We start from the raw sequence: 23,999 nt of genomic DNA on the forward strand, positions 1-23,999 counted from the left end.
TATTGAGCCTCTAACGTATCTTCACCAAATCTATGCAAACTGGTATTGTTACTAAAGTTATCCCCTCTATAAATCTGGGGATCCAAGATATTTTACAAATGATCTCCCATTATCTGTACTACCATGTTTTTCAAAATTCCTACAAAATTGGTGTAGAAGAGAATGTTTAAATCAACACTGTATTCTATATGAGCACCAATATGGTTTTCATAAAAAACGACTACACAATAATGAATACACTCTTGGCATCTTTTTCAATTTATCCAAAGCGCTTGATCATGAAATATTACTTTCTAAATTGCAATATTATGGTTTGATCATGATTATGGTTTGATCATGATTATGCATATAATTGGTTACATAGTTATGTTTATGATAGAGAACAATTTGTTTATGCTAACTGCTGTGCATCAACCAGGGTCAAGACATCCTGCCACAGGGTTCGATAATTGGACCTTTGTTATTCCTAATCTATATCAAATCAAATTTTATTGGTCACATACACGTGATTAGCAGATGTTATTGCGGGTGTAGCGAAATGCTTGTGCTTCTAGCTCTGACAGTGCAGTAATATCTAACAAGTGATATCTAACAAATTACACAACATATACCCAATACACACAAATCTAAGTAGGAATTAATCAAGACTATATACATATGGACGAGCGATGTCAGAGCGGAACGGACTAAGACACAGTAGAATAGTATAGAACATTAAAGTGACTAGTGTTCCATTCCTTAAAGTGGCCAGTGATTTCTAGTCTATGCCTATAGGCAGCAGCCTCTGTGCTAGTGATGGCTGTTTAACAGTCTGATGGCCTTGACGTAGAAGCTGTTTTTCAGTCTCTCGGTCTCAGCTTTGATGCACCTGTACTGACCTCGCCTTCTGGATGATAGCGGGGTGAACAGGCAATGGCTCGGGTGGTTGATGTCCTTGATGATCTTTTTGGCCTTCCTGTGACATCGGGTGTTTTAGGTGTCCTGGAGGGCAGACCGCACGCACCACCCTCCGGAGAGCCTTGCGGTTGCGGGAGGTGCAGTTGCCGTACCAGGCAGTGATACAGCCCGACAGTATGCTTTTAATTGTGCATCTGTAAAAGTTTGTGAGGGTTTTAGGTGACAAGCCAAATTTCTTTAGCCTCCTGAGGTTGAAGAGGCTCTGTTGTGCATTCTTCACCACACTGTCTGTGTGGGTATTCCATTTCAGTTTGTCAGTGATGTATACGCCAAGGAACTTTCCACCTTCTCCACTGCGGTCCAGTCAATGTAGATGGGGGGGGGTGCACCCTCTGCTGTTTCCTGAAGTCCACGATCATCTCCTTTGTTTTTTATTGACGTTGAGTGAGAGGTTGTTTTCCAGGCACCACACTCCCAGAGCCATCACCTCCTCCCTATAGGCTGTCTTGTCATCATTGGTAATCAAGTCTACTACTGTTGTGTCGTCTGCAAACTTGATAATTGAGTTGGAGGCGTGCTTGGCCACTCAGTCATGGGTAAACAGGGAGTACAGGAGGGGGCTGAGCACGCACCCTTGTGGGGCCCCAGTGTTGAGGATCAGCCGAGTGGAGGTGAAGTTTCCTACATTCACCATCTGGGGGCGGCCCGTCAGCAAGTCCAGGACCCAGTTGCACAGGGCGGGGTTCAGACTAGAGGTCGACCGATTAATCGGTAATCGGTATTTTTTGCCACCGATTTGGCCCTTTTTTTGTTTTTACACCTTTATTTAACTAGGCAAGTCAGATTAAGAACACATTCTTATTTTCAATGACGGCCTAGGAACGGGGGTTAACTGCCTTGTTCAGGGGGGATTCGGGGATTCGTTTTTGTAAACTTCCGGTTTCTAGTCCAATGCTCTAACCACCTGCCTTACATTGCACTCCACGAGGAGCCTGCATGGCAGGCTGACTACCTGTTACGCGAGGGCAGCATGAAGCCCAGGTAAGTTGCTAGCTAGCATTAAACTTATCTTATAAAAAACTATCAATCTTAACATAATCACTAGTTAACTACACATGGTTGATGATTTTACTAGTTAATCTAACGTGTCCTGCGTTGCATATAATCGATGCGGTGCCTGTTAATTTATTATTAAATCATAGCCTATTTCGCCAAACGGGTGTTGATTTAACAAGCGCATTTGCGAAAAAAGCACTGTCGTTGCACCAATGTACCTAACCATAAACACCAATGCCTATCTTTTAAAAACAATAAACAAGTATATATTTTTAAACCTGCATATTTAGTTAACCTGTTGAGGACAGACGTTCTGCTAGCAGAACCCCGTTCCGCCTGCGGAACCCCTAGCCAACAGCCAATGGCATCGCATGGCGCGAAATACAAAACCAACTAAAATACCACAATTCAATTTTCTCAAACAATCAACTATTTTACACCATTTTAAAGATAAGACTCTCGTTAATCTAACCACATTGTCCGATTTCAAAAAGGCTTTACAGCGAAAGCAAAACATTAGATTATGTTAGGAGAGTACATAGACACAAATAATCACACAGCCATTTTCCAAGCAAGCATATATGTCACATAAACCCAAACCACAGCTAAATGCAGCACTAACCTTTGATGATCTTCATCAGATGACACTCCTAGGACATTATGTTATACAATACATGCATGTTTTGTTCAATCAAGTTCATATTTATATCAAAAACCAGCTTTTTACATTAGCATGTGATGTTCAGAACTAGCATACCCACCGAAAACTTCCGGTGAATTTACTAAATTACTCATGATAAACGTTGACAAAAGACATAACAATTATTTTAAGAATTATAGATACAGAACTCCTTTATGCAATCGCGGTGTCAGATTTTAAAATAGCTTTTCGGCGAAAGCACATTTTGCAATATTCTGAGTACATAGCTCGGCCATCACAGGCTAGCTAATTTGACACCCACCAAGTTTGGGGCTCACTAAACTCAGAATTACTATTAGAAAAATTGGATTACCTTTGGTGTTCTTCGTCAGAATGCACTCCCAGGACTTCTACTTCAACAACAAATGTTGTTTTGGTTCCAAATAATCCATAGTTATATCCAAATACCGCCGTTTTGTTCGTGCGTTCAGGTCACTATCCAAAGGGTAACGCGCGAGCGCATTTCGTGACAAAAAAATTCAAAATATTCCATTACCGTACTTAGAAGCATGTCAAACGCTGTTTAAAATAAATGTTTATGCTATTTTTCTCGTAAAATATCGATAATATTCCAACCGGGCAACGTTGTATTCATTCAAAGGCTGAAAGAAAAAAAATGGAGAAGTCTCGTGAACGCGCATCTCAGTCTCACTGTCCCCAGGCTGACCACTTACAAACAGAGCTGTTGTACTTTGCCCAGAGACAGCAGACACCCCATTCCACTTTCTGGCTGCTTTAGAGAGCCAATGGAAGCCTTAGAAAATGTGTCACGTTACAGCCGATAGAGATGCAACAGAAGGACAACAAATTGTCAGACAGGGCACTTCCTGTATGGAATCTTCTCAGGTTTTGGCCTGCCATATGAGTTCTGTTATACTCACAGACACCATTCAAACAGTTTTAGAAACTTTAGAGTGTTTCCTATCCAAATCTACTAATTATATGCATATTGTAGTTTCTGGGCAGGAGTAGTAACCAGATTAAATCGGTACGTTTTTTATCCGGCCGTGAAAATACTGCCCCCTATCCCAAAGAAGTTAATATTGCCTGCTAACATGAAATTGTGTCACATCTCTAGCGTTCATTACACGCAGAGTCAGGGTATATGCAACAGTTTGGGCCGCCTGGCTCGTTGCGAACTAATTTGCCAGAAATTTACGTAATTATGACATAACATTGACATAACATAACTCGTAAGCATTCATTCAGACAGCACTTTCGTGCGTTTTGCCAGCAGCTCTTCGCTGTGTTCCAAGCTGTTTATGACTTCAAACTGGGTGGGTATAATTTGTGGAATGTTCCAACAGGAATCTATTCCAAAAACTTTGTACATAACAAGGTTGCCAAAAAACAACGCATACAAAGTTGTATAACGGCAGAATAAGATACCGGGTTGTGAGTGGTCTATTTCATTGCGTTTTTCACTCATCACGTTTATTCCGAAAAATGTCTGTCCTCACTCTGGTTGCCTATAGACAAACATTAAGAATAAGCTACGTGGTGAGTTGATGCCTATTCAGCAGCTAGTTAGCTAGGTTTGTATTCGTTGCTACTTTGTATGCGTTGTTAGTTGGCAACCTTTTACTTTACGTTTTTTGGAACAGATTCCTGTTGGAACGTTCCACAAATTATACCCACCCCTTCAAGCCTGTCAACTCCCAAGATTAGGCTGGTGTAACCGATGTGAAATGGCTAGCTAGTTAGCGGGGTGCGCGCTAATAGCGTTTCAAACGTCACTCACTCTGAGACTTGGAGTAGTTGTTTCCCTTCCTCTGCATGGGTAACGCTGCTTCGAGGGTGGCTGTTGTCGATGTGTTCCTGGTTCAAGCCCAGGTAGGAGCGACGAGAGGGACGGAAGCTTTACTGTTACACTGGCAATACTAAAGTGCCTATAAGAACATCCAATAGTCACAGGTATATGAAATACAAATCGTATAGAGAGAAATAGTCCTATAATTCCCATAATAACTACAACCTAAAACTTACCTGGGAATATTGAAGACTCATGTTAAAAGGAACCACCAGCTTTCATATGTTCCCATGTTCTGAGCAAGGAACTTAAACCTTTTATTTTTTTTACATGGCACATATTGCACTTTTACTTTCTTCTCCAACACTTTGTTTTGCATTATTTAAACCAAATTGAACATGTTTCATTATTTATGAGGCTAAGTTGATTTTATTGATGTATTATATTAAGTTAAAATAAGTGTTCATTCAGTATTGTTGTAATTATCATTATTATAAATAAATAAACAAAAACAAACAACAACAGCAGGAAGAAAAAAAAAAAGGCAGATTAATCGGTATCGGCTTTTTTGGTCCCCCAATAATCAGTATCGGCGTTGAAAAATCATAATCGGTCGACCTCTAGAAGGAATGGTTCACTCATCTTTCGGGTAAACTTACGGAAGTGAATGAAGGGAAGTGGAGGATCGTAAACAACACACCCCCTTCAACATGCATACTATAAACAGACGAAAACTCATCTTGTCTCCTCTTATCATCTTTGGTTGATGCGAAAAAAAAACAAGCATGGCGGCGCGCACATACTACCCATCGTCAGATTACTTATGATTTCTAGTGTTTTACTCAATTATTTTCAATCAATGGTGAGCTCACCCATGATGTAATTAATTATAAATAGTAATTGCTATTAGCTAATTCATATTGTAGTTTCTGTCAGCCGAGAGATATAAAAATATGACCGCTTGTGTTATGTCAATCTTTCTTCAGTTAGTGCAAGGACAAATGTAGCCTAGATTTTTCCGGTTTGGATGATTGTGTTTGCTGTAGCTACTTCTGTGAATGTCTTAACATTGCATCCAAAAATAAACTGCTCACATCTGGACATAACTTTGTAAGGACTTTGTTTGTGCAAAATGTTTCTGAAAAAACTGTGTGGCCAGCTTAAACGCTGATTGTAGCGTCATTCGAAACTGGACGTTCTAAATAAGCGTTCTAATCGCACCGGTTTGATCGTACACTACAGGGACCACTGTAGAATGATCACACATGTGTGTTGGTACGTGTGAAAAGGTTAATGAGCCATCTGATTCAATTAATGATGGAGCGGAGTTTGCCTTTTTGCCCAAAATGTTAAGGTACTCCAAAGCTTTTTACTATCATTCTTTATCTCTGTTTCATAGTATAGTTTCTTCTTCTTTGTATTCAGTTTAGTCACGATTTCTCAATTTGCAGTATGTTTGCCAATCGTTGGTGCAGCCAAACTTATTTGCCATACCTTTTGCCTCATCCCTCTCAACCATATAATTTTTTAATTCCTCATCAATCCAACTGGATTTAACAGTTTTAAGAGTAATTTTCTTAACTCTTTCATGCGTGAGTTCCAAATATCTCTAATGGTCGCCGCAGCGTGAGAGTTTTTTTATGCACGTGATAACAGAACTTTCTCTCCATTCCAGAATGTGATTGTTATGCAAGAGTACATTTACTCCGCGCTGCCTCAAACCAAGGCACGCAGACTGTTTTTATTTATAGGCTGTTTTCAACTTGTCAATTTCAAATTATTTTCTAACAAGTTTTTTATTTTCTAACAACAGTTTGAATTGAGTTGTGTTCCGGCCTCATTCATCACATAAAAGTAGTCATTTTAACTTTTGCGGACCAATTAAGTTTTAGACATTTCTGACCCGGACAAAATTCCCCAAACACTTCCCAATTGTTTGTGCAGTTCAAGTCTGCAGACATTTGCTCATCTCCCGTCCTGCACACACACGTGTTCACATTTTCCGTATGACGCCTGCATCGCAGTCATAGTTGTTTTCGTTACCAATAATAACTTTGGAAATGTGTGCATTTCTATCAACTTTATAATAGTTAAATTCGTTTCTGCATGTTGTGTTGTCATTTCTACTGTAGCATAACATTTTTGTGTATATTCCTTATAACCGCGGACACGCGAGGTAACGTTACTCATTTCATAACCTTTATGGTGTTATATTCAATCGTGCTTATGTAGCTAGCTACATTCTTCTTTTAGCTCTGTAAAACAATGCTATTTGCATCAGAGAAGTATTGGCTTGTTGTATTTTGAAGCTACCCTGGAAAAATGGAAAAAGATCTTATACCACTTGTTCGTTTTCTGAGTGCATTCGACAAAGCAGTTTATCATGTCGCCTTATCCACTGCCCCCATTTTGAGGTTATAGTCAAGCATGCAGTCTGGTTTGATTTTTCTCTCTTCCGTCAGGTGGTCCACATGGTTGCTGTATGGACAGTGGAGAGGACATGGACATCTCGTTTGTAATGCCACTTTACTGCCAGCTGTTGACATTTCTTATTTTGTGTAACGGGTCATTTAGGATGGCAGTAACATTGTTGATGAAATGCAGTCATCGCAGCAGAACTAGGAAGCAGTCTTGGGAAAAGAGGGTGGCAAAGAAGGGAGTTGCAAACATAGGATCTGTGCTCCAGTATTCTCTTAGGGAGTTCTTCTTTACTATCCCATGAGAAGGACTGTCACCAGGAAGGTATACATTTCACTAAATGTGGTTGTCCCCCCCACTCCTGGCTGCTCTCTCTTCTCCTGTAGCTCCAAGGCATAGCGATTGGTCTCCTCTACTATGTCTCCCACCAGCTCCTCTTGTCAGAAACAACTTGAAGCACTCTGCCTCAGTTGGAAATGGCAAGGGTGTTGCACTCCAGACTGGGACTCATCAAAGCAAACAGCAGGGTCAGGAGGGGTGAAATGGCTGGCGGGTTTTCAGCTACCACAGAACTCCTGTACTTCATCCACTGTCGGTCTGCCTCCATCACCACCAGCATCTTCAAAAAGACCGGGGACTTCGTCAGTAGACAAGGGATCCTCAGATTTAGGGTTCTCAACGGCTACAAGGTCTCACTGTCACTGTCAGAATCTGATTCCTGACTTTCATACTCAATGTCAGAATAAAAAAAATCTCCTTTTGAAAGACATTTCTAATGCTACAGCTTAGCTCACTAGCTACATACATAAACAACAACACTGAATGGCTCAGAGTGGGAGTGAGAGGTTACGTGATTGACTGCCGGCATGTGCCACTTGTATAAATAAATCACTATCAGAAAATGTTTTGTGTGGTAATTATTTATATATTTACTGTTTTAGTCACATGTTTTCAATTACTGTTGACAAATCATGCATTCCGATTCTTGCATAGATTGTAATGGGCACATATGTGTGTAAAATACTTTTTTGAAGGTACTGATTATGATGAGCTAAGCTAATTCCAGCTGTGTGTAGCGATGTTTGGTTGACATACAATGCATTCTGGGTTTCACGTAATCGTCTGTTGGAACAAAGATGTTATAACAAAATTAGGTAAGGGTTCACTCATTTTTTGAGGACTTCCGGATATGAATGGTGGGATGTGAACGATGGTAGACGACACCCCCCCTTGAACATGCATACTATAAACAGACGAAACTCATCTTGTCTCCTCTTATTATCTTTGGTTTCTGTGAGGGGAAAAAAGCATGGCATAGCGCAAACAACCCATCGTCGGATTACTTTCGAATTCTGAAGTGTTTTACTCAATTATTTCGATCAATGGTGAGCTCACCCGTGATGTGATTAATTATAAATAGTAATTTATATTAGCTAATTCATATTGTAGTTTGTCAGCGAGAGTTATACAAATATGTCCGCTTGTGTTATGTCAATATTTCCATTCGAAACTGGCCGTTCAAAATAAGTTTTCTAATCACACCGGTGTGATCGTCCGCAACAGGGACAACTGTAGAATGATCACACCCGTGTGATGGTACGTGTGAAAGAGTTAAATGAATGGTCCTCATTACACACCCCAGACCAGCAAATATTCTTTACATCATCAACCTAAGAATCACTACAAAACGTATTGTATGACCTCATACACTATATTATGCCCATCCTTTGGAACTTTGGTTTTCCTATATATGGCTTCTATATTGTAATCACCACATCCACTGGATTTGGATACTGCTTTAACCTGTTAGGGCTAGGGGGCAGTATTTACACGGCCGGATAAAAAACGTACCTGATTTAATCTGGTTATTACTACTGCCCAGAAACTAGAATATGCATATAAGTATTGGCTTTGGATAGAAAACACCCTAAAGTTTCTAAAACTGTTTGAATGGTGTCTGTGAGTATAACAGAACTCATATGGCAGGCAAAAACCTGAGAAGATTCTGTACAGGAAGTGCCCTGTCACCATTCCTTGGGCTTCTTGACTCTTTTTATTGAAAACTTAGGATCTTTGCTGTAACGTGACACTTCCTACGGCTCCCATAGGCTCTCAGAACCCGGGAAAAAGCTGAATGATGTAATTCCAGCCCCTGGCTGAAAAACATTAGCGCCTTTGGTAAGTGGTCTATCAGAGGACAATGACACTGAGGCGCGTGCACGAGGCGACCCCATGTTTTTATTTTCTCTCTCTTTGTACTAAAACACAGATTCCCGGTCGGAATATTATCGCTTTTTTACGAGAAAAATGGCATAAAAATTTATTTTAAACAGCGGTTGACATGCTTCGAAGTACGGTAATGGAATATTTAGAATTTTTTTGTCACGAAACGCGTCGGGCGCGTCACCCTTCTTTACCCTTTCGGATAGTGTCTTGAACGCACGAACAAAACGCCGCTATTTGGATATAACTATGGATTATTTTGAACCAAACCAACATTTGTTGTTGAAGTAGAAGTCCTGGGAGTGCATTCTTACGAAGAACAGCAAAGGTAATAACATTTTTCTTATAGTAAATCTGACTTTGATGAGGGCTAAACTTGGTGGGTGTCTAAATAGCTAGCCCTGTGATGCCGGGCTATCTACTTAGAATATTGCAAAATGTGCTTTCACCGAAAAGCTATTTTAAAATCGGACATAGCGAGTGCATAGAGGAGTTCTGTATCTATAATTCTTAAAATAATTATTGTGTTTTTTGTGAACGTTTATCGTGAGTAATTTAGTAAATTCACTGGCAGTGTTCGGTGGGAATGCTAGTCACATGCTAGTCACATGCTAATGTAAAAAGCTGTTTTTTGATATAAATATGAACTTGATTGAACAAAACATGCATGTATTGTATAACATAATGTCCTAGGGGTGTCATCTGATGAAGATCATCAAAGGTTAGTGCTGCATTTAGCTGTGGTTTGGGTTTATGTGACATTATATGCTAGCTTGAAAAATGGGTGTCTGATTATTTCTGGCTGGGTACTCTGCTGACATAATCTAATGTTTTGCTTTCGTTGTAAAGCCTTTTTGAAATCGGACAGTGTGGTTAGATTAACGAGAGTCTTGTCTTTAAAATGGTGTAAAATAGTCATATGTTTGAGAAATTGAATTAATAGCATTTCTAAGGTATTTGAATAACGCGCCACGGGATTCCACTGGCTGTTACGTAGGTGGGACGAAATCGTCCCACTGGCCCTAGAGAAGTTAAAGCATTTCTGCATTTCTGCAGCATTAGTAAAGATGTGATCAATACATGTTGATGATTTCATTCCTGTGCTGTTGTAGGTTGACTGAACCGGAGCCAGGTTGCAGGCACAGGTTACAGTTTGAAGCTTTTTCTTCAGTGGGCAGCTATATTGTTGTCTATCACTTGTTTTCTTTGGTGCAAATAAATTAAACTAAAACATAAACGTATTATCTCTGTGCAGCAAACACTTGACAAGCCAGAAGCTTCAAGTTGTAAAACACAAAAGGGGACATATTTCATTCAATATGTTATGCTCTTGTGAAAGCTGGCTGAATTCTGGCATAGAGATTGTTCTTTTATGTCTACAGATTCTCCCTTCTCCCTGTTTTTGTTGGCTTGGAAATAATTCAGACTTATCAGAAGAAACTGTGTAACCTAGCATTTATAGTGGCTAAGAAATTCATTGCCATTAAGTTATGCATCACTAGATTTTATTTTTTACTAGATTCAACTTTCATAAGGTCTGGATGCCTTATATGGAATACTGTATGACAAAAGGAGTCTGTATTGAAAACATGCCCACATCAGATTTAAGCAATCCCTAGCTACTGGGCTGCTCAGTCCTGGCCCTGGGGGTCTGCCGTACTGTTGGATGTGACAATGGCCTTGGCCTAACACACCTGAAACCAATAATGAATTTTTCACTAAGATCTGAGTGGGGTATGTTGGGTTGGGGCTCTGCAGGCCGGTGACCCCTAGGGGCAGGAGGGGGCAATCCAGTTATATTGTGTGCCAGTAAAAAGAGCTCTACAGTACTATTAGGCCATGATATGAATTATAGTGCCCTCCGTAATTATTGGGACAGTGAACAACTTTTTCTTCTTTTGGCTCTATACTCCAAAAGTTTGGATTTAAAATCAAACAATGACTACGAAGTTAAAGTGCAGACTGACAGCTTCCATTTTAGGGTATTTTCATCCATATGGGGGAACCGTTTATATATACTGCACTTTTTGTACATAGAGCGCCCCCCCCCATTTTGGGGGAGCAAAAGTATTGGGACAAATCCCCTTATATGTGTATTAAAGTAGTAAAAAGTTTGGTCCCACAATCATAGCATGCAATGACTACATCAAGCTTGTGACTCCACACATTTGTTGGATGCATTTGCTGTTTGTTTTGGTTGTGTTTCAGATTATTTTGTGCCCAATAGAAATTAATGGTAAATAATGTATTGTCATTTGAGTCACTTTTATTTAAATAAGAATATGTTTCTAAACACTTCTACATGAATGCTGCCATGATAATGGATAATCCTGAATGAATTGTGAATAATGATGCATGAGAAAGTTAGATGCACAAATATCATACCCCCAAGACATGCTAACCTCTCACTATTTTGGGGGGGGTATGATATTTGTGCATCTATAACTTTCTCACTCGTCATTATTCATTTAGGATTATCCATAATCATTGTAGCATCCACGTTCATGTAGAAGTGTTTAAAAATATATTATATTCTTACAATCAAAGTGACCGCAAAAGGGTAATATTAGATTGTGTAGAAATGCAGGAAATGAGCTTGAGATGCCCAAAAAATTCTGAGGGAGGACCCCCAGACCCCCCGCCAGGTTATGTCCCCCTACTTCTAAAACCAAAGTTGCACCCCTGTGTTGACTCGGAAGAGCAGGGTGATGGTGGGAGCATAGTATTCTTTCATTCATGCTACAAGCAGGGTTTGTACTGTAGTTAGTAGGTCTACTGTAGCTGCTGCACATGTTTCTACAGTCTGTTTTTAAGGAGTATAGTATTATTGAATTCATACGGCAGGCTGAATTTGTACTGTAATTAGTAGGTCTATTGTAATAGCTGCACGTTTCTACAGTCTGTTTTTAAGTGATCACACTTAAAATTACAATTGACGTGTAATCAATTGTATTAATCATAATTACAATCAATAACAAACTGTGATATTATAATAACTACGTAAAAATATTGTAATAGTAATGTAGCCTAATTGTCAAAATAGTTGTGTTTATGTAGTCTACAGCAGGCGCTGTTAATAAGGAAATTCATTAAAATGTATCAGTGAACGACTTGCATTCTACAATCCGCAAAAACAGCACTGCACAATTGGCCCATAGTACGCCACTGTCACGACTTTGCGTTGTTTACGTTCGGTTCCATGCACGGAGTTGTTGTCGAATACCAGCATGCTTTAAGTCTCACACTTTTGCATTAGTAGTTTTATTCAGTGTGTGTATATATATTGCACGGTCTTGCTTAATAGTCAAAATCTGGACAATTATGTGCCAAACACCTGTTCGGCATTTGCTATTTGAACAACTGTTCCTCTCGGGACAGTGCACAACTTTTTAAAGCACAACCTCGAAATGTAAAACTTCGTATTAATGTAGATAACTATAAAATGGAATACGTCATTGCAAATTCAAAATAAAGCATGTATCTACACTTGATTTCATACATTTGACTGCACGAGGTGACAGAAAAACATGCGACATAAAGCAAGGTGTCAAAATACATTCTCACCGTGTTATTTCTAGACACCATCTTGTCCAGCTTTTTTGCAATCCGAATTAACTCCTCTTCTCGCGTCATAGTTTATGCATGGATTAAACGTACAATAATATTATATTATGTAAAATGCTATATAATAAAAAATACGAAATGTAAATGTTCATCCTACGTAGATTGAACTTTACATTATGGCGCGGTCCATTCCATTCGCGAAGGGGCGTGTCCTCAAGTTACAGGCAGAAGGACAGTTGTCGGATCGTCTGACCATCAAGTCAAAATGCCCATGAGACACATGGCAACAGCTAAATATAGACGTTGCTATGGGTCTCACACTAATATCGTCTTTATATGAAAAATATTGAATAACTTCAAAACGTACTTTAATACAGTGGGCTTTGGAAACTGTTTCCGATGACTTTGGAGAGAACCCCAATGACAATGGGCCTTGCGCAATAGAGCTCGCCAGTTTGTTGTCCGAAACACCTGAACTTAGTTACTCTGGTTCGTTCAGCAATTCTTATAGGGGAAATTAATTGGGAAATAATGGGGTTTTGGGATAAACGTCGAAAATAAGGTCTGAGGTTAACACATCTTGTATGTTTTGTTCTATGAGATAAAGTACATAAAGGCTTCATAATTCATAAAGGTCATGATATTATGTGCTTGTTTTGATTACATACATGCTTCAAAATTCACAAGAAGTGACGTTAGCTGATGACATTTTCTCACAGAACAAACGTATATGATCTCTTAAGTCTGTGTTAACCACAGACCTTTTTTGGGGCGTTTATCCCCAAAAAACATTCATTTCCCCATTACTATTGCTCTCTATAGTTGCGTATCCAACCACACACTAAAATATCCCACTCTGTGTGTCTACACTTTAGTTTGAAGATATAATAAATAATTGTTATATGATATACCTTAATTGTAAACCATGTAGCCTAATGTTTGATTAATACAGTGAAATATGGCAATCATTTATATATGTATTAGATGACTGACAGGGGGCGCTGTTTTGAAGCCACCATTCAGCCACTCCATTTTGGCAATCCCCCCCAACCAGGGACGTCACTAGAGATTCATGGGTGGGGTCTAAGCCTCTTGTTGGGGGCCTGGCATACTCCCTGTCCGTTTATTGTTAGCTAGCAGTCTCAAGCCACAGAGGTAGCTAACATTAACTGAAATGTTAGCTACAAGTAGGCTTGTACCGTAAGTGGTAAATTGCCGCGTGCCGCTTAGGCCGCCCATTGTGACTCGGTTGTGGGCGTGCAGGCAGCATATAGCACGCCCACAACCGAGTGCGTCAATAATTCAGCGTAGCAAGTTTGTATGAAGGTCTGGTTATTAAATGGGTACGTAGTTCAATAGTAATATCCTCTAAAACGCACTGGTGACAAACAAACTTTGCTGCCCTGTATCCAATTATCTACATGGCTGGGAGAACCTATTGAAGTAAGTAAATACATTTGAAAAAGTTTTTTTATTTTTTTTAAACCTACGTGTTATTAGCTAACTAGCTACAGTGCAGGCTAACTCAAATGAGCTGCTAAATGAACTAGCTAGTTGGCTAGCTAGCTATCTAGCCAACTTCACATACTGTATAGATAGCTAGCCAAGTGAATTAAATATCACCAGCTACCTTACCTCATATTAGCTCGGTATCTTGATGTATTTATCACTGTAAAAAACGAACTCAAAATGCATTTGTCGGTAGCTAGCTAACAGCCATGGAGGGTGAAAGGATAGCAGCCCCAACTGTCAAAGTGAGAGAGTTGGCTATTCTGGATAGGGCAGGTACTTTTGTGTAGTTCCTGTCCCTAGAAGTGAGGACGGAGATAATAGTAACATAATATTCAGTACGGTATAATTTCACTATAATGAAGTCTGTTTATTGTGAGGTTTTCTGTCCTCAGATAAAGAGAGCTGTGAAAGCCTGTCTACATATGGGGGTGCCACAGGGTTCAATTCTTGAGCCGACTCTTTTCTCTGTATACATCAATGATGTCGCTCTTGCTGCTGGTGAGTCTCTGATCCACCTCTACGCAGACGACACCATTCTGTATACTTCTGGCCCTTTGGACACTGTGTTAACTACCCTCCAGACGAGCTTCAATGCCATACAACTCTCCTTCCGTGGCTTCCAACTGCTTCCAACAAGTAAAACTAAATGCATGCTCTTCAACCGATCACTGCCTGCACCTGCCCGCCCGTCCAGCATCACTACTCTGGACGGTTCTGACTTAGAATATGTGGACAACTACAAATACCTAGGTGTCTGGTTAGACTGTGAACTCTCCTTCCAGACTCACATCAAATATCTCCCATCCAAAGTTAAATCTAGAATTGGCTTCCTATTTCGCAACAAAGCATCTTTCACTCATGCTGCCAAACATACCCTCGTAAAACTGACCATCCTACCGATCCTCGACTTCGGCGATGTCATTTACAAAATAGCCTCCAATACCCTACTCAATAAATTGGATGCAGTGCCATCCGTTTTGTCACCAAAGCCCCATATATTACCCACCACGCGCTCTCGTTGGCTGGCCCTCGCTTCATACTCGTCGCCAAACCCACTGGCTCCAGGTCATCTACAAGACCCTGCTAGCTAAAGTTCCCCCTTATCTCAGCTCGCTGGTCACCATAGCAGCACCCACCTGTAGCACGCGCTCTAGCAGGTATATCTCTCTGGTCACCCCCAAAGCCAATTCCTCCTTCGGCCGCCTCTCCTTCCAGTTCTCTACTGCCAATGACTGGAACGAACTACAAAAATCTCTAAAACGGGAAACGCTTATCTCCCTCACTAGCTTTAAGCACCAGCTGTCAGAGCAGCTCACAGATTACTGCACCTGTACATAGCCCATCTATAATTTAGCCCATACAACTACCTCTTCCCCTACTGTATTTATTTATTTATTTATTTTTTTGCTCCTTTGCACCCCATTATTTCTATTTTGCACTTTCTTCCACTGCAAATCTACCATTCCAGTGTTTTACTTGCTATATTGTATTTACTTTGCCACCATGGCCTTTTTTGCCTTTACCTCCCTTATCTCACCTCATTTGCTCACTTTGTATATAGACTTATTTTTCTACTATATTATTGACTGTATGTTTGTTTTACTCCATGTTGTTGTATGTGTCAAACTGCTTGCTTTATCTTGGTCAGGTCGCAATTGTAAATGAGAACTTGTTCTCAACTTTCCTACCTGGTTAAATAAAATAAATATGAAGAGCAGTGGTTCTCAGTCCTGGGGTCTCAAAAGGGGTGCACATTTTTGTTTTTGCCTTAGCACTGCACAGCTGATTCAGTTGATCAACTCATCAAGCTTCGAGTGGTATTTATGTATTAATTATTTGATATGATCCTGTTATTGTCACATGCTATACATGCACATGTGTGCTCATGCATCTTGATATCCATTGTTTTCATGAGTTGTTATAAGGGATATTATACTTTAGTATAATGACCCAGTGATGTAAAAGTCTAATAATTACATTGTCTTCCATATTACTACAGATACCTTGTAACTGGAGATTCCTTCAAAACGATTGCCTACAGTTAACATATAGGGCACTGCAAGGTTGGGTGACCAGGGCCATCTGGGACTGCCTCCTGGGGGAATTCAGGTGTGTGAAGGCTACCTGTGTGCTGCATAACTTAATGAGGATGGACACGAGGACCAGGAGGGGATCTGCAGCTTGCCGCCGTGTGCCAGAGTAGAAGTCTGCTGCTCTGCGGGATGTTAAGGATTGGGTAGCAAGAGACGCAGCAAGAGAGGCAATCCATGTGCGGGAGATCTTCTACTTCTTCGAAGAGGGTGCTGTTCCCTGGCAACACCATAGACTACACTATGCACAACCAAAGGCTCTTTTAAGAGCCATTCACATTGCAATAAGAGTATTCTTCCATTTACTTAGCTATGTCAACTGCAGTTATTGAATTCACAGTTTTTCTCCCTTTGATTTCTACTTCTCAGGTGAGGGTGCTGTTTAGCTAAGGGTGTGATGTCTGTACAAAAACAAAACAGGCTATTTTAAATCACCCATATTGATATTATTATTATTATTATTTTTTGAACAATTAGACACCCTATAACCCACACACTCATTTATCAATCTGATTGATGGATGGTGTTGAGCAGGTTCAGGTGTATAACTGGCTTCTTCCACCTTCAAAGAATAGGCAAGAGGGCCAACCATGGAGAATAGTAAAACACTTCATTATTTCTATAACTACGCTATATTGTTTGTCCTCGTGTGTCCGTTCATGTTTTTCAGCATAAAGTACTCTGCAGCCACTTAGTGTGGTGTGGACACCAGGTGAGGCCACACCAGGATTCCTGTTGAAAACAGTCACTTTTGACTACCTTATTTTCTCAAGTCTCTCCTTCACTTCATCCCTTTCTCCTCTTCTCCCTAGATCCTCTAGGTTATATCAGCTGTGTCGGTGAACCCCTCCTGCATCTGAACTGGCTACATAGAGGGCACAGCATGATCAGAGGTGAGTGGTCACTTGGTCAGGTCAACAGGAAGTGTTATTAAAGAGATGCTTTACATTGAAATAGAGATAAAGTAGTCCCAGAGTTAATGATCCAAGGTCAGTTTTGCATTTCACCTCCTGATTGATGACTAACAACGTTAGAATAAAAACAAGGCTTAAACATGCTCTCTCTCCATCGTCTGCAGATATGTTTTGATGTGAGAGAGGATGCCAACCCCCAGTCCTATCATCGCCACCTCACCCGCTTTTAAGATAAGTATCTCTCGACAGCCCAAAGGTTATGTAATTGTGATGAACTGAGAATATTTAGGTAGCACTGTGATTCATTAATCATATGCTGCCTTCCCTGCTCCTGTTTTACCTCTTTCCCTTTGTCTTTTACACCTCTCCCGCCACCTCTTTCTTCCTCTGTTTTTATAATGCACAACAGATGTGCATTGAAGTACAGATTGAACTTGTATTTATAATATTACAATTATAATATTTAGAATGCATGTATTTATAACACTTGGATAATGAGCTTTTCAATAAACCATTTTACATTCTCTACTGGTTGAAAAATAAGTCTCATTTGATGAAATACTACACCTATTCTGTGTTTATCAGATCAATGCAGATGAAGGGCATTAAATATTGAGATGAACCGGTTTTAGACTATTTACATGATGCATAGGAAGTGTAGTGTACTGTTTTTCTGTATATATATATATATATATATATATATATGAATTACAAATCAACCTTTAACTATTTAAATCCTGTTTCTAGTCTGTTAGTTTCAATGTGTAACCATTGCTGTCCCAGGACCAAGATTGGTAAACCCTGTTGAAGTGTATAATTGTAATACATACATGCAGACACAGTCATTCAAAGACTGGTATTTGATACTCCTGGTATTGGATATGACTGAAAAATAATCTGAAAGACATTCATACCTGAACTGCACATTTATTTGCCAAGGTAGAGTACATGATCAGTGAATATATTAAAATGTACAGCCTACAATGTGGGGATCTCATGTATGGTAATAACTACATGTATATACAACTTGCATCCTTGGCACAAAGTTATATTATGTTCTACTCAATCCATAAGGCTTCATTGATGTCATTCAGACTTTTGAAGTTGATACAACTGGCTATGATAGCTGAAGTTCATAGCTAGGTTCTGAACTAATAAATATACCAAACGTTTGGGTCAATACGCAGATCGGCTAGATAGCTAGCTACACATCCATAGGCATACAGGTATTTGTATCCTCCACTGCACAATAAGCAAGAACATTGATTAAATAACGTAGCTAGCTATCTGCATGGCATATCAGCAAGACAAGCTTACAAAATTGTACATTCAATTTGCAGTAAATACTTAAGCTAGCTAGAATCTATACATCCACTGTTTCACAAGACGACAGCCTGGTTTGCTGGTTGTTTCAGGAGTCCCTGAAATATTAAACAACCAGAATTACAATTTCATACTCATGTCACAACACTCATACAGCTAGCTGGCTAATGTTAGCTTGCTAAATTGCAATTTCTGTAAATTAACTTTATAATAAACATATCCATAATCGTTTGTCTCTACATTAACTAACATATTCCTGTCAACTGTAAAAAAAAAAAAAAATACATTAAAAAAAAAAATCATGATTCGTTATGACGTTATAATTACTTACATGTGCTTCCATCCTAGTATTTTTGTCAGACATCTTTGCTGAAGAAAGAATAACAGTCACTAGCGCGTGCAGCAGCAGCCTCCCCCAGGTCCTAGTGCCCGCCTTTTAAGATGCGATGGAACGGTTGACGAAACAAAAAAGAAATCGTAGAGAAAATATATTGATTTATTTAGGGGGGGCTAATTAATATTTTAATATAAATAGGCCTAGCACGTTGTAAAAAATATTTTGGAAGCTTTAGAAATGCACTTATTAATGTCTACATTTGTTTTTGCCATGTTTATTCTATTTTTAAATTATATTATGTGAGCTAAACATACAAAATATATAAAACATTTTCCTTAAAGTATAATTTTTAGAAAGTTTTTGACTGTTACTGTCCCCACTACAACAAGAAAAATACTTAAATACATGTAATTTTGTCCTTAAAACATTTCATTGAAATACTGTAGAATTCCATTCATTCCTATAGAGGACTGACTTCAAAGCCTCTCATTGGCCAATAGCAATCCAGTGTTTATATACATCATTGAATATGGCATGTAGGGCGCTATTGATGTGGTGACACACCTCCACTTTAACACTCTAACAATCTACACAGCTCTGACAGCTGCAAAAAAAACTAGTAGGTAGTACACAAGTCTACACACAAGTTGGAGCGTTTTCCAGTGTTCCCTTGAATTTACTATGGGGGAAAGTTGGAGTCACTTTATTGCGCAGAAGATGTTGCTCTGGTGTTGGGTTTCTTATCATGAGGACTACTTTGACAAAGTTGTGTGAGATGGGGTTGTATCTTTACAGTGTTCTTTACAACTTTAGTGTTCTTTACAAACCTTTTCTGTCATCCAAATTAGTAGTTTTAGAGGATTTTACCTTAGATTGGCTTGCCTCAGACCATTTTTAGAATATTTGTCTTCACTTTAACCTGACTCCAGTTGCTTTGTTAAAGAGATGCCTCTCTCTAAACCACTTCACACAAAGTGTTGATCACTGTCATTAAGGGAGAAATTGTCTGTGGCCAAGCCAATTCCAGTCTATTGTATTGAGGGAATTAATACATAGCATACATCCCAATGTAAATTGAATTTCATGACCTGTTTATTTCTTCAAACTCTGTTCAAATCGAAGCCACAGACAATGTTGCAACTTGCAATATAAATTTCAATGAATAGCCTGCACTGCTAAACTTTAGGAACCCATAGCCATTTTATTGGGGGAATGTCAGCCTTTTGAACTGTGACCACACATAGTAGAGGGTAAACTCGAACTACCCCCTTTTTACCCTCCTTTGCCAAGTAAAGTTATTTGCATTAGATATACAGTTGAAGTCAGAAGTTTACATACACCTTAGCCAAATACATTTAAACTCAGTTTTTCACAATTCCTGACATTTAATCCTAGTAAAAATTCCCTGTCTTAGGATCACCACTTTATTTTAAGAATGTGAAATGTCAGAATAATAGTAGAGGGAATGATTTATTTCAGCTTTTATTTCTTTCATCACATCCTCAGCGGGTCAGAAGTTTACATACACTCAATTAGTATTTGGTAGCATTGCCTTTAAATTGTTTAACTTGGGTCAAACGTTTCAGGTAGCCTTCCATTTTGGCCCATTCCTCCTGACAGAGCTGGTGTAACTGAGTCAGGTTTGTAGGCCTCCTTGCTCGCACACGCTTTTTCAGTTCTACACACAAATTTTCTATAGGATTGAGATCAGGGCTTTGTGATGGCCACTCCAATACCTTGACTTTGTTGTCCTTAAGCCATTTTGCCACAACTTTGGAAGTATGCTTTGGGTCATTGTCCATTTGGAAGACCCATTTGCGGCCAAACTTTAACTTCCTGACTGATGTCTTGAGATGTTGCTTAAATATATCCACATCATTTTCCTCCCTCATGATGCCATCTATTTTGTGAAGTGCACAAGTCCCTCCTGCAGCAAATCACCCCCACAACACGATGCTGCCACCCCTGTGCTTCACGGTTGGGATGGTGTTCTTTGGCTTGCAAGCCTCCCCCTTTTTCCTCCAAACATTAACAATGGTCATTATGGCCAAACAGTTCTATTTTAGTTTCATCAGACCAGAGGACATTTCCCCAAAAAGTATGATCTTTGTCCCCATGTGCAGTTGCAAACCGTAGTCTGGCTTTTTTATGGCGGTTTTGGAGCAGTGGCTTCTTCCTTGCTGAGCGGCCTTTCAGGTTATGTCGATATAGGACTCGTTTTACTGTGGATGTAGATACTTTTGTACCTGTGTCTTCCAGCATCTTCACAAGGTCCTTTCCTGTTGTTCTGGGATTGATTTGCACTTATCGCACAAGTACGTTCATCTCTAGGAGACAGAACACGTCTCCTTCCTGAGCGGTATGACGGCTGCGTGGTCCCATGGTGTTTATACTTGTGTACTATTGTTTGTACAGATGAACGTGGTACTCAATGATAAACCAGACTTGTGGAGGTCTAGCCTTTTTTTTCCCTGAGGTCTTGGCTGTTTTCTTTAGATTTTCCCCATGATGTCAAGCAAAGAGGCACCGAGTTTGAAGGTAGGCCTTGAAATACATGTACACCTCCAATTGGCTCAAATTATGTCAATTAGCCTATCAGAAAATTCTAAAGCCATGACATTTTCTGGAATTTTCCAAGCTGTTTAAAGGCACAGTCAACTTAGTGTATGTAAACGTCTGGCCCACTGGAATTGTGATCCAGTGAATGATAAGTGAAACAGTCTGTCTGTAAACAATTGTTGGAAAAGTTACTTGTGTCATGCACAAAGTAGATGTCCTAACCGACTTGCCAAAACTATAGTTTGTTAACAAGAAATTTGTGGAGTGGTTGAAAAACGAGTTTTAATGACTCCAACCTAAGTGTATGTAAACTTCCGACTTCAACTGTATTTATATGTACATATTGTTTTTCATTCCTTTACACTTGTGTGTGTGTGTATAAGGTAGTTGTTGAGAAATTGTTAGATTACTTGTTAGATATTACTGCACGGTCGGAACTAGAAGCACAAGCATTTCGCTACACTCGCATCAACATCTGCTAACCAATACAATTTGATTTGATTTGGTCATTTTAAACCGCTAATTTATCCATTAGAAAACCCTTTTGCAATTATGTTAGCACAGCTGAAAACTGTTTCCTGATTAAAGAAGCAATAAAACTGGCCTTCTTTAGACTAGTTGAGTATCTGGAGCATCAGCAGTTGTGGGTTCGATAACAGGCTCAAAAATGGCCAGAAACAAAAACCTTTCTTCTGAAACTCATCAGTCTATTCTTGTTCTGAGAAATAAAGGCTATTCCATGCAAGAAATTGCCAAGAAACTGAAGATCTCATACAATGCTGTGTACTACTCCCTTCACAGAACAGCGCAAACTGGCTCTAACCAGAATAGAAAGAGGAGTGGGAGGCCCGGGTGCACAACTGAGCAGGAGGACAAGCACATTAGTGTCTAGTTTGAGAAACAGACGCCTCACAAGTTCTCAACTGGCAGCTTCATTAAATAGTACCCGAAAAACACCAGTTTCAACAGTGAAGAGGCGACTGGGATGCTGGCCATCTAGCCAGAGTTGCAAAGAAAAAGCCATATCTCACAACAGCTTTACTGTATGGTACGTAAGAAGTGCCCATCAAGCCAATCCAACAAATTGAGAACTAGAATGCCTGCAAGGCTGTAATTGCTGCAAATGGAGGATTCTTTGACGAAAGCTAAGTTTGAAGGACACAATTATTGTCAACGCCTTTGCTATATTTCCTATTCATTTTGCAACTCATTTCATGTGTGTTTTCATGGAAAACAAGGACATTTCTAAGTGACCCCAAACTTTTGAACGGTAGTGTATATAACGTGGCAAGAAAAAGTATGTAAACCCTTTGGAATTACCTGGATTTCTGCATAAATTGGTCATAAAATTTGATCTGACCTTCATCTAAGTCACAACAATAGACAAACAGTGTGCTTAAACTAATAACACACAAATTATTGTATTTTTCTTACCTATATTGAATACATCATTTAAAAATTCACAGTGTAGGTTGGGAAAAGTATGTGAACCATTATGCTAATGACTTCTCCAAAAGCTATTTGGAGTCAGGAGTCGGCTAACCTGGAGTCCAATCAATGAGATGAGATTAGAGATGTTTAGAGTTGCCCTGCCCTATACAAAACACTCACAAAAGTTTGAGTTTGCTATTCACAAGAAGCAGTGCCTGATGTGAACCATGCCTCGATCAAAAGCGATCTCAGAAGACCTAAGATTAAGAATTGCTGACTTGCATAAAGCTGGAAAGGGTTACAAAAGTATCTCTAAAAGCCTTGATGTTCATCAGTCCACGGTAAGACAAATGATCTATAAATGGAGAAAGTTCAGCAATGTTGCTACTCTCCCTAGGACTGGCCGTCCTGCAAAGATGACTGCAAGAGCACAGTGCATAATGCTCAATGAGGTTAAGAAGAATCCTAGAGTGTCAGCTAAAGACTTATAGAAATCTCTGGAACATAACATCTCTGTTGACAAGTCTACGATACGTAAAATACTAAACAAGAGTGGTGTGCATGGGAGGACATCACGTCTGAAGTTCGCAAAAAGAGCACCTAGATGTTCCACAGCGCTACTGGCAAAATATTCTGTGGACAGATTAAAATAAAGTTGTGTGTTCCTTCCAAACAACTCAACACTGTGTGGAGAAAAAAAAGGCACAGCACACCAACATCAAAACCTCATCCCAACTGTAATGCATGGTGAAGGGAGCATCATGGTTTGGGGCCGCTTTGCTGCCTCAGGGCCTGGACAGCTCGCTATAATCGATGGAAAAATGAATTCTCAAGTTTATCAAGACTTTTTGCAGAAGAATGTAAGGTTATATGTCTGCCAATTGAAGGTCAACCAAAGCTGGGTGATGCAACAGGACAACAACCCAAAACACAGAAGTAAATGGCTTCAACTTAAGACAATACGCCTTCTGGAGTGGCCCAGTCAGAGTCCTGACCTCAACCCGATTGAGATGCAGTGGCATGACCTCGAGAGCGGTTCACACCAGATATCACAAGAATATTACTGAACTGAAACAGTTTTGTAAACAGGAATGGTCCAATATTCCTCCTGACCGTTGTGCAGGTCTGACCCGCAACTACAGAAAATGTTTGGTTGAGGTTATTGCTTCCAAAGGAGGGTCAACCAGTTATTACATCCAAGGGTTCACATACTTTTTCCACCCTG

The 23,999-nt window shown here is 39.7% G+C and overlaps 1 protein-coding gene and 1 long non-coding RNA gene across 25 annotated transcripts in view; one reads left to right on the plus strand and one right to left on the minus strand.

Moving 5' to 3' along the window:
• The window catches only part of LOC106605011 (transcription elongation factor A protein 3), a 35,299-nt gene extending 22,418 nt beyond the window's left edge, over window positions 1–12,881 (minus strand). For 23 of the 24 annotated variants that reach the window (XM_014200221.2, XM_014200214.2, XM_045718300.1 and 20 more), the window contains exon 1: window positions 12,609–12,881. In XM_014200221.2, the coding sequence (XP_014055696.2) occupies window positions 12,609–12,677 (69 nt within the window). In that variant the 5' untranslated portion in view covers window positions 12,678–12,881. Of the gene's footprint in view, window positions 1–4,394; window positions 4,472–12,608 lie in introns of all 24 variants that reach the window. The other variant, XM_045718291.1, reaches the window with a different exon arrangement.
• A 2,782-nt stretch (window positions 12,882–15,663) lies between these two features.
• Window positions 15,664–17,648, plus strand: LOC106605171 (uncharacterized). Its single transcript, XR_001328801.2, has 2 exons — window positions 15,664–17,103; window positions 17,289–17,648. It is a non-coding gene; the product is annotated as an uncharacterized lncRNA (long non-coding RNA).
• The last annotated feature ends 6,351 nt before the right edge of the window (window positions 17,649–23,999 follow it).

The sequence above is a fragment of the Salmo salar genome, chromosome ssa05 (genome assembly GCF_905237065.1).
Source record: "Salmo salar chromosome ssa05, Ssal_v3.1, whole genome shotgun sequence".
NCBI lineage: Eukaryota > Metazoa > Chordata > Actinopteri > Salmoniformes > Salmonidae > Salmo > Salmo salar.